General features: G+C 44.0%; 1 protein-coding gene across 1 annotated transcript in view; it reads right to left on the bottom strand.

Moving 5' to 3' along the window:
* Positions 1 to 12,178, bottom strand: part of LOC140202325 (glycerol-3-phosphate acyltransferase 1, mitochondrial-like) — a 58,858-nt gene that overhangs the window by 17,959 nt on the left and 28,721 nt on the right. Inside the window, exons 13-14 of the mRNA XM_072267232.1 lie at positions 10,231 to 10,316; positions 6,340 to 6,446 (exon numbers count right to left, since the gene is read on the bottom strand). Of these exons, the coding sequence (XP_072123333.1) occupies positions 6,340 to 6,446; positions 10,231 to 10,316 (193 nt within the window). The remainder of the gene's footprint in view (positions 1 to 6,339; positions 6,447 to 10,230; positions 10,317 to 12,178) is intronic.

Raw genomic sequence — 12,178 nt, 5'->3', positions numbered from 1 at the left:
GGTCGGAGATGGTATTAAACAGGAAATTAGAAATGTGTGCAATAAAGGAACAGCAGTTATAATGGGTGACCTCAATCTACATGTAGATTGGGTGAACCAAATTGGTAAAGGTGCTGAGGAAGAGGATTTGTTGGAATGTATGCGGGATGGTTTTTTGAACCAACATGTCGAGGAACCAACTAGAGAGCAGGCTATTCTGGACTGGGTTTTGAGCAATGAGGAAGGGTTAATTAGCAATCTTGTTGTGAGAGGCCCCTTGGGTAAGAGTGACCATAATATGGTGGAATTCTTCATTAAGATGGAGAGTGACATAGTTAATTCAGAAACAAAGGTTCTGAACTTAAAGAGGGGTAACTTTGAAGGTATGAGACGTGAATTAGCTAAGATAGACTGGCAAATGACACTTAAAGAATTGACGGTGGATATGCAATGGCAAGCATTTAAAGGTTGCATGGATGAACTACAACAATTGTTCATCCTAGTTTGGCAAAAGAATAAATCAAGGAAGGTAGTGCACCCGTGGCTGACAAGAGAAATTAGGGATAGTATCAATTCCAAAGAAGAAGCATACAAATTAGCCAGAGAAAGTGGCTCACCTGAGGACTGGGAGAAATTCAGAGTTCAGCAGAGGAGGACAAAGGGCTTAATTAGGAAGGGGATAAAAGATTATGAGAGAAAACTGGCAGGAAACATAAAAATGGACTATAAAACCTTTTATAGATATGTAAAAAGGAAGAGACTGGTAAAGACAAATGTAGGTCCCCTGCAGACAGAAACAGGTGAATTGATTATGGGGAGCAAGGACATGGCAGACCAGCTGAATAATTACTTTGGTTCTGCCTTCACTAAGGAGGACATAAATAATCTTCCAGAAATAATAGGGGACAGAGGGTGCAGTGAGATGGAGGAACTGAGCGAAATACATGTTAGTAGGGAAGTGGTGTTAGGTAAATTGAAGGGATTGAAGGCAGATAAATCCCCAGGGCCAGATGGTCTGCATCCCAGGGTGCTTAAGGAAGTAGCCCAAGAAATAGTGGATGCATTAGTGATAATTTTTCAAAACTCGTTAGATTCTGGACTAGTTCCTGAGGATTGGAGGGTGGCCAATGTAACTCCACTTTTTAAAAAAGGAGGGAGAGAGAAACCGGGGAATTATAGACCGGTTAGCCTAACGTCGGTGGTGGAGAAACTGCTGGAGTCAGTTATCAAGGATGTGATAACAGCACATTTGGAAAGCAGTGAAATGATCGGACAAAGTCAGCATGGATTTGTGCAAGGAAAATCATGTCTGACGAATCTCATAGAATTTTTTGAGGATGTAACTAGTAGAGTGGATAGGGGAGAACCAGTGGATGTGGTATATTTGGATTTTCAGAAGGCTTTTGACAAGGTCCCACACAGGAGATTAGTGTGCAAACTTAAAGCACACGGTATTGGGGGTAAGGTATTGATGTGGGTGGAGAGTTGGTTAGCAGACAGGAAGCAAAGAGTGGGAATAAACGGGACCTTTTCAGAATGGCAGGCGGTGACTAGTGGGGTACCACAAGGCTCAGTGCTGGGACCCCAGTTGTTTACAATATATATTAATGACTTGGATGAGGGAATTAAATGCAGCATCTCCAAGTTTGCGGATGACACGAAGCTGGGTGGCAGTGTTAGCTGTGATGAGGATGCTAAGAGGATGCAGGGTGACTTGGATAGGTTGGGTGAGTGGGCAAATTCATGGCAGATGCAATTTAATGTGGATAAATGTGAAGTTATCCACTTTGGTGGCAAAAATAGGAAAACAGATTATTATCTGAATGGTGGCCGATTAGGAAAAGGGGAGGTGCAACGAGACCTGGGTCTCATTATACACCAGTCATTGAAAGTGGGCATGCAGGTACAGCAGGCGGTGAAAAAGGCGAATGGTATGCTAGCATTTATAGCCAGAGGATTCGAGTACAGGAGCAGGGAGGTACTACTGCAGTTGTACAAGGCCTTGGTGAGACCACACCTGGAGTATTGTGTGCAGTTTTGGTCCCCTAATCTGAGGAAAGACATCCTTGCCACAGAGGGAGTACAAAGAAGGTTCACCAGATTGATTCCTGGGATGGCAGGACTTTCATATGAAGAAAGAATGGATGAACTGGGCTTGTACTCGTTGGAATTTAGAAGATTGAGGGGGGATCTGATTGAAACGTATAAGATCCTAAAGGGATTGGACAGGCTAGATGCCGGAAGATTGTTCCCGATGTTGGGGAAGTCCAGAACGAGGGGTCACAGTTTGAGGATAGAGGGGAAGCCTTTTAGGACCGAGATTAGGAAAAACTTCTTCACACAGAGAGTGGTGAATCTTTGGAATTCTCTGCCACAGGAAACAGTTGAGGCCAGTTCATTGGCTATATTTAAGAGGGAGTTAGATATGGACCTTGTGGCTACGGGGGTCAGGGGGTATGGAGGGAAGGCTGGGGCGGGGTTCTGAGTTGGATGATCAGCCATGATCATAATAAATGGCGGTGCAGGCTCGAAGGGCCGAATGGCCTACTCCTGCACCTATTTTCTATGTTTCTATGTATCTCCCACAAACTTGGCCATAAAGCCCTCAAGTCCATCATAGAACATAGAACATAGAAAATAGGTGCAGGAGTAGGCCATTCAGCCCTCCAAGCCTGCACCGCCATTCAGTATGATCCTGGCTGATAATCCAACTCAGAACCCTGTACCTGCCTTCTCTCCATACCCCCTGATCCCTTTAGCCACAAGGGCCATATCTAACTCCCTCTTAAGTATAGCCAATGAACTGGCCTCAACTGTTTCCTGTGGCAGAGAATTCCACAGATTCACCACTCTCTGTGTGAAGAAGTTTTTCCTCATCTCGGTCCTAAAAGGCTTCCCCTTTATCCTCAAACTGCGTCCCCTCATTCTGATCACAATCATTAACATATAACCTGAAAAGAAATGGCCCAAACAACACACACTGAACACCACATCACCGGCAGGCAACCGGAAAAGGTCCCCTTTATTCCCACTCTTAGTTTCTTATGCATTAGTAGACTATTAGGTTTTCCCCTTTAACCTTCCACAACCAAGGGAAAACAATGTAATTTTTATCACGCAACTCCAATCCTCATCCCCAGAATGATCCTGGTAATCCTCTTCAGCATTCTCTGCAAAGCTTTGAAGCATTTTCTCAAAAGGCACAGCCCCGAGATGCTGCAGTGAACTCTCGTTTTGACCCAAGAAAAGACATAAAGGAGGATTAATATGACCTACATGCGTCTGTCATCAGTGCTCCTATTTCTACCGTCAAAGGATGCTGCCTTCATCTGCTTACCCAATTCCCCTCGGGATCAATAAAGTACGACTATGACTATGTCTAGCAATAATTATTAACCACATTGCTTCCATGGAAGCACAAGCAGCGAATACAGGATTTTCCACAACAGCTGAGTTTCCCTACACAAGAACATAACTACATTGCATTTGCCCCACACAGGATTTCCTGAGCACCTAACAAATAATGAATTTCTCACACAAAGTACATCATATAGATTTAATGTTGGCAAATGCGAGTCGTATATATCCCATTTGGCATGGGCTGCGTGGCTTGCTTGTGCTTCACACACAAATTACACGCTGCTTTCAGAAGATCAGTTGCACTTTTTAAATACCCAATACCTTAAACTAGAATGTTTACAGAATACAATAAAATTGAATAAATAAAACAAACTTCACAAAGCCTTGAAGCTCAAAAGAGGCAGAAATTGGGGAGGGGGGCAGGAGTGGGGTAAAACAATCTTTAATAACCCTGGGGTGGGAGATCCAATCTTCCAACGTGTCCAGAGAGGGGGGGGGGAGAGAGAGGGGGGGGGAGAGAGGGGGGAGGGGAGAGAGGGGGGAGGGGAGAGAGGGGGGAGGGGAGAGAGGGGGGAGGGGAGAGAGGGGGGAGGGGAGAGGGGGGGGAGGGGAGAGGGGGGGAGGGGAGAGAGGGGGGAGGAGAGAGGGGGGAGGAGAGAGGGGGGGGAAGAGAGACCAGATCCTGACTGAATTCTTGATCCAGTCACTAGTTACATCACTGCAGCACTCACAGCCAGAAAGGCATATTTCCTACAGAGATTAGGCAACGAAACTCATTTCCTGCTAGTAATTCCCAGTGTTGGTGACAGACTTTGTGTAGGGATAACACTTTACATCCAGTGATCACAATGCCATTAGTTTCAAAGTAAATATGCATAAAGGTAGGTCTGTGCGGTGGACTGAGATTCCAAATCGGAGAAAGGCCAATTTTGATGGTTTCAGAAATGATCTAGCAGGTGTGGATTGGGACAGGCTGTTTCCTAGAAAAGGTATACTTGGTAAGTGGGAGGTCAACAAAAATGAATTTTTGAGAGTATAAGGCTTGAGTGTGTCTGTCAGAATAAAAGTTAAGACTAACAGGCTTAGAAAACCTTGCTTTTCAAGAGATATTGGGGTTCTGGTTAAGAAACAAATGGAAGTGTAACAGTAGGTATAGGCAAGTCAGAACAAATGAGGTGCTTATGGAGTATAAGAAATCGTGGTGGTGGGGGGGGGGGCAAATAAGAAGGCACGAGGTTACCCCAGCAGGCAGAAGTGAAGGAGAGTCCTAAGGGATTGTACAGATATATTCAGAGCAAAAGGATTGCAAGGAACAAAATTAGTCCTCTGGAAGACCAGAATGGTAATCCATGAGTGGAACCAAAATAGATGGGGGAGATCTTAAATGCATTGTTAGCATCTGTATTTACTCAGGAGACAGACACTGCATCTACAGAAGTGAGACAAAGCGGCGTCAACTTCATGAACCCTACACAGATTACAGAGGAGGTGGTGCTTGCTGTCTTGAGGCAAATAAGGGTAGATAAATCCCCAGGGTCTGACAACGTGTTCTCTTGGACCCTAGGAGTGTTATTTAAATCATCCTTAGTGGCAGGTGAGGTGCTGGAGGACTGGAGGATAATGTTGTTCCGCTGTTTAAGAAAGGTTTTAAAAATAAATCAAGAAACACTAGGCCAGTAAGCTTGACATCAGTAGTGGGAAAGTTATTGGAAGGTATTCTGAGGGACTGGATATACGAGTAGTTGGATAGACAAAGACCAATTAGGAATAGTCAGCATGGCTTCATGCATGGTAGCCCATTATCTAACCAACTTTATAGAGTTTTTTGAGGAAGTTACCAGAAAAGTTGATGAAGGCAGGGGATATTGTCTGCGTTGGAGGTTGGTCAAGAAGGTTCAGTCACGCGGCATTCAGAATGATTAGATATTGGCTTTACTGCAAAAGCCAGACACTGGTAGTAAATGGATGCCTCTCTGACTAGAAGCCTGTGACAAGTGGAGTGCCACAGGGATCGATGCTGGGTCTGTTGTTGTTTGTCATCTGTATCAATGATCTGGATGATAATGGGGTAAACTGGTCATCAAATTTGCAGATGACACAAAGATTGGGAGAGTAGTGGACAGCGAGGAATGGCTTGCAGTGGGATCTGGACCAACTAGAAAAATAGGGTGAGAAATGGAAGGTGGAATTTAATGCGGACAAGTGTGGTGCGTTGCACTTAAGTAGGACCAACAAGGATAGGTTTTACAGTGAATGGCAGAGCGCTGAGGAGTGTGGTACAACAAACGGATCTGGGAATACAGATCCATAATTCATTGAAAGCGGCTTCACATGTTGATAAGGTCATAAAGAAAGCTTTTGGCTTATTGGCTTTTGTAAGACATTGGTGAGGCCTGATTTGGAGTATTGTGTGTAGCTTTGGTCACCTACCTACAGGAAAGATGTAAATAAGGTTGAAAGAGTGCAGAGAAAATTTATAAGGACGCTGCCAGGCCTGGAGAACCTGAGTTATAAGACTGAATAGGTTAAGACATAATTCTTTGGATCGTAGAAGATTGAGAGGTGATTTGATAGAGGTGTACAAAACTATGAAGGGTATAGATAGGACAAATGCAAGCAGGCTTTTTCCAATGAGGTTGGGTGGGACTACAACTAGAGGTCATGGGTTAAGAGTGAAAGGTGAGGTTTAAGGGGACCATGAGGGAAAACCTCTTCACACAGAGGGTTGAGAGAGTGTGGAATGAGCTGCCAGCACAAATGGTGCATGCAAGTTCGATTTTTGACTTTTAAGAGAAGTTTGGATAGGCATGGAGGGCTATGGTGCAGGTCGAAGGGAGGCAAATGGCTCGGCATGGACTAGATGGGCTGAAATTCTTCCATGACTCTATGACCTCGGCATTAAGCGAAGCTAGCAACAAATTCAGGGAAATAACTGGATAGATGAAGGAACATCTGGCAACGTGAGTGTCCTCAAATAACCATGCCAAGTGTTAGACTTACTGTGAAGCATGTGCTTTCCCAGATTAGCCATCAGTGTTTCGTGATGTTTGCTGAGACCAGTCCAACCTTCATTATTCAAAGACTTCTCTTGGTACACAGATTTCGAGCTGAAATGGAACGTCTTTTATGAAGACATTAAGGACTTAAGACATTGACCTGCACGGCTCTAGTTTTTCCAAGTTTATTTCATAATCAACAAACAGGGAACGCATCTCCATTTATCAAAATAGCACCAAAGTTCAAAGTAAATTTATTATCAAAGTACACGCATGCCACCACATACTACCCCGAGATTCATTTTCTTGTGGGCATTCACGGTAGATACAGAAAAATACAATGAAATCAGTGAAAAAGATACAAAGACAGGCAACCAATCAATGCGCAAAAGACAAACCGTGCAAATACAAAAAACAAATTAGAACAAACAATCATATAAATAAATAAGTAATACCAAGAGCATGAGCTGCAGAGACTTGAAAATCAGTCCAGGGGTTGTGGGATCAGTTCTGCGTTGAGGTGAGTGACCCTGTTCCCTCTGGTTCAGGGACCAGGTGGGTGAGGGGTAATAACTGTTATTGAACCCCGGTAGTGAGAGTCCTGAAGCTCCCGTACCTCCTTCCTGATGGGCAGCAGTGAGAAGAGAGCACGGCCTGGCTGCTGGGGGTCCCTGATGATGGATGCTGCTCCCTTGTGTACAACTGTCCTTGTAGATGCAGTCGGAGGTGGGCACGTCTACAAGGTTAATCTAAATGGTTTCACTTGGACATTTTTTTTGAATCTTGATGTTTAGTTCCTTGCCCGTGTTACCTTCATTGAGTTTCAGAAGAGTATACGAGAATCAGCCACAGGCTGCTATCCTAACTGCCTTGTTCCTCGAGCTGGCATTGAGCCTCGCGATAACAGTACAGGAAACCACAAACAGATAGACCAGAGCGGGAGTGGGAATGAGACTGAGAGCACTGGTATTGCCAAGTCATCTGAAGGGAATTGCTCAAGTACTTCCAATGTCACGGGATGAATAAAATCCCATCATATTAATGCTTATTCTGCATTAATGCATTTAATTAAAATTGTTTTTACATCAGATAATTCTTAGCAAGTACTTATCTTTCCTGTAGCTCTTTTGGCAAATGGAAATGTAAAAGAAAAAGTGCTGAGGCCGATATAAAAACAATGGACACACTCATAGATCAGGTGGCAAGTAGAAAGAGAAAGAGGTTAAACGTTTCAGGTCCAAGACCTTCCCTCAAAACTGGGGAAGAAAAATAACAAGTTGATTTTAAGTTGAAGAGGAGGCGGCAGAGGGATAGGACCTTATCTTTGATAAGGTGAGGCCAAGGCTGGCTTGGGAAATCGGCCATAAGCCAGGTCATCTCAACAGGGAATGAATGGAACAGATCCTGAGCAGATGGACACAAAGCTATGATAGCAAGAGGGCAAGAACACAAAGGAGGGCAAGATTCAGAGCTGTAGGACAAGCATAGTTGAGAGTGAAAAGCTGAGAACATAAGAAATAGGAGCAGGAGTAGGCCATCCGGGCTATCAAGTCTGCTTTGCCATTCAATAAGATCATGGCTGATCTGGCCATGGACTCATCTCCACCTACCTGCCTTCTCCCCATGATCCTCAATTCCCCCGTCACAGCCAAAATCAGAGTTCCAACACAGGCAGAGAAAGGACGTTACCTGAAAGGACACTGTAGGATTCAATCTCAAGTGCAGTTCCTCCGGCTTACAATGGCCCCAGTATAATAGCACAGGAGACCACAGACGGATAGGTCAGAGTGAAAGTGGAGTGAAGTAGAATTGGTGGCGGGCTACAAGAGTCACCCCTGCAGAGTGAGCACACAGCAGCACCCAATTTGCATTTGGTCTCCCCAATGCTGAGGATACAGCAGTGTGAACACAATGTTTCTCTAGGTGAGAAGATGTGCAAAGTGAATCGCAGCTTCACCAGGAAGGATTGTTCCCTGAAATGGTGGGAAGGGAATAGGTGAGATGACAGGTACTGCATTTCCTGTGGTGGCATGGTAAAGTGCCATAAGAAGGGGAAGGGGAGGGGCTGGTAGAAAAAGAACCACGGGCCAGAGCTGCGAAGTGGACAATCCATTCTAAATGTAGAAAGGGAAGATGGGTTTGGTTATAGAATTTCATTGAAGGTGGCCACGGAGAACTTTGATTTGTGTGAGTGACAGCGAGACAGAGTGCGAGGGAGAACAAACAAGTGTGGAAAATGGATGAAATGAGGTCCAGCTTCGTCAACTATATTCAGTAAAAATGCAGATATCTCAGAGGTATGTGTGCGAATGCTTAGTCATCAGAGCAAAGACAATGGCGACGGTAGAACTGGGAGAACAGAATGGAGTCCACGGGAGGCAAGGTGAGAGCTGGCGGAGACTGTGAGCACATAATGGATGGTTAGGGCCAGCCTACCCCTCGAGATGCTGATGGAGAGATTTAGAAAGAGAAGGCAAGTCTGAGGTAGAGAACATGAAGGTGGGAGTAGGGTGGAAATTGCCAGTAAAAGAGGATATATATTTAAGTTCTGTATGAATGCTGACCCAATACACAAGAAAATCTGTAGATGCTGGAAATCAAAGTAATACACACAAAATGCTGAAGACAGCGTCTATAGAAAAGAGTAAACAGTCAACGTTTTGGGCCAAGACCCTTCATCAGGACTGGGAAAAAAAGAGATTAGTCAGAGTCAGAAGGTGTGTGTGGGGGGGGGAGGAAGTGTAAGGTGAAAGGTGATAGGTGAAAGGTGAAATCAGGAGCGGGGAGGGGTGTACAGAGCTGGGAAGTTGATTGGTGAAAGAGAGAGAGGGCTGGAGAAGAGGAAACGGGAATGGGAAATGGTGAAGGGGGGCAATTACCAGAAGTTCGAGAAATCGGTTTTCATCCAGGAAGGATACATGACTGCAGCAATAAAGTTGTTGATGTATTGGATCAGCCCTTATGGAGGTGAAAGAGTATTCCACACATCTCACATTCGGCCAGGCATAGCTTGGACCCACATTTTCCCAGAGCCACACTGTCAATTTGGAAAAAGTGGGTGTAGCCAAAAAAGGTTTTTCAATTTCAATTTTAAATTCCAGTTTTCTTTAGTTTGGGGTCACTTAATGTTCTTTATTTTGTTGTTAAAACATATTACATTATCTGACTCAAAAATCTCTGGTGATTAAATTTCCTATCTTATCATATTTCATTGAAACATATTTCTAGTTTCCCTCTTTAGCTTTGCAATGCTAGTCCCCAAGACAATTCTCCCAGCTTAATGATTAAACAATCTTCTACAATCGACTCTGTTAAAGCTTTAATAACGTTGAAAAACTTCACTCTTAACCTGTTCTTGTGCAGGGGAAATAAGCTTCAATTATCTCAGTACTCAATGTTCTCTTTCATATGAAATATAATCTTTCACAGTCACTCAATGAGCTGTTTCTGTGACCACAAGAAATACCTGAAACAGACCAAATTTCAGCAAGATATCTTAGGACATCTAATACTGTATTACATTTGGCTAATATGCATCTCAAGCCAACTGGTGGCGCAGTGGCATCTGCACTGGACTTCGAGGCAAGTGGTCCCTGGTTCGAATCTGGCTGGCTCCTTGCATGTTTTCCATCTGTGCTGGGTTGAGCGTCGAGCTAACAACTCGGCCTCGTAAAAAAACAAAAATACTGAAGAAATGGCAAGGTTCCCACCCGATGTGGAATGGAACAACAAATAATGCATCACAAACAGGAAATTTTTTTAAAGTTGTGCTTTCATTTATTCCATAATTACCCAATTATTTAACAGATTGTGTAAACTCTGAGATATTGTTACTATGAAGATCCGTTATAATCAACTCACATACTTAACGGCTAACTCACTCACTATCTCTCACCTGTATTCAAGTATGCATGGTAGCAGGATTTTCCGCAGTGGCACTGCAGAAGTACAGAAATGGAGACCTTCATTTTCGAGGTAATCCTGGAGCACAGAAAAAAAACCCAACAACATAATATAAACAGGCATCAGACTGGGCACCCTTCCCAAAAATAACTAATGAACCATTCTGAAGAAACTACCAATCCCTCCATGTACTTCAAATAAGAAATAAATAGGCAATTTGATCCTTTGGGACTGTTCTAATGTTCATTGTCACTGACTTTCTATTGACATCAATTGAACTGAATTGACTTAATTACTTATATCCTTTGTATACATGAGAAGTAAAAATCTTTACTTTACGTCTCCGTTCAAATGTGCAGTGTGTAGTAATTTATAATAGTCTGTACAACAATATAACACAGAAGTACAGTTACATCAGCATGAGTTAATCAGTCTGATGTCCTGGTGGAAGAAGCTGTCCCAGAGACTGTTGGCCCTGGCTTTTATGCTGTGGTACCGCTTCCCAGATGGTGGCAGCTGGAGCAGTTTGTGGTTGGCGTTGACCCCAATGATCCTTCAGGCCTTTTTTTTTTAAAAAAAAAACACACCCGTCTTTGTAAATGTCAATGTGGGAAGTTCACATCTACACCACTGTCTGCACCAGTCTCTGCGGACTTCTACAGTTGAGGGAAGTGCAGTTCCCATACCCGGCAGTGATGCAGCCAGTCAGGATGCTCTCAATTGTGCCCCTATAGAAAGTTCTTAGGATTTGGGGGCCCCATACCAAACTCCTTCAACCGTCTGAGGTGAAAGAGACGCTGTTGTGCCTTTTTCACCACACAGCCAGTGTATAGAGACAAAGAACATAGAATAGTACAGCACAGTACAGGCCCTTCAGCCCACATTGCTGTGCCGACCCTCAAACCCTACCTGCCATATAACCCCCCACCTTAAATTCCTTCATATACCTGTCTAGTAGTCTCTTAAACTTCACTAGTGTATCTGCCTCCACCACTGACTCAGGCAGTGCATTCCACACACCAGCCACTCCCTGAGTAAAAAACCTTCCTCTAATATCCCCCTCGAACTTCCCACCCCTTACCTTAAAGCCATGTTCTCTTGTATTGAGCAGTGATGCCCTGGGGAAGAGGTGCTGGCTATCCACTCTATCTATTCCTCTTAATATCTCGGATACCTCTATCATGTCTCCTCTCATCTTCCTTCTCTCCAAAGAGTAAAGCCCTAGCTCCCTTAATCTCTGATCATAATCCATACTCTCTAAATCAGGCAGCATCCTGGTAAATCTCCTCTGTACCCTTTCCAATGCTTCCACATCCTTCCTTGTGATCAAGAATATCCTCCCTTTCTGTTTGCCCACTGAAGTAACTTCACCTCTATATTATGTTGCATCTCATCTCATGCCCATTTACTCAGCTGGCTCACCAAACTGCTGCAAAATACCTGTGTACGAAACCATGAGAATGTTAAATATTTACTTCCCTTAACAAAGAAGATCAATAATCTCAGACAATATGTATAGGCTGCCAAAGGAAGGTGCCTGTGTGTGTGATGGCCTATTGCTCACTGCTCTGCCTCGTTTGAGTGGCCTCTCTCTGTCTCCCTCGATGCTGCTGGAGAATGTTAGCAAAGTTCTGCCGTTTATGGACTGGACTGGACTCCTTCAGTTTTATGTCTACGTTCAGTGTTTTCGCCCGTTCTTTCTTGTTGCCATTTGGCGCCATGTTTTTTTTACGCGGAGGGGGTTGGGAGTTTGATGTTCTTGTTGCCATTTGCACAATTTTTTTCGCGTGGGGGGGGGGTTTGATGATCACGTTCTGTTCTTTCCTGTTGCCACTAGGTACGATTTGGTACTTTTTGTGTGGGTGGTTTGATGTTCTTGCTGTTTACATGATTTGTTTTTCTGCGTGCGGGAGGGGGGGTTTGATGTTGCCTTTTCCTCA

The sequence above is a fragment of the Mobula birostris genome, chromosome 8, assembly GCF_030028105.1.
Source record: "Mobula birostris isolate sMobBir1 chromosome 8, sMobBir1.hap1, whole genome shotgun sequence".
In the NCBI taxonomy this organism is placed as follows: Eukaryota; Metazoa; Chordata; class Chondrichthyes; order Myliobatiformes; family Myliobatidae; genus Mobula; species Mobula birostris.
The sequence above is the reverse complement of the archived record's forward strand: the minus strand, read 5'-3'. Positions and strand labels throughout refer to the sequence as shown.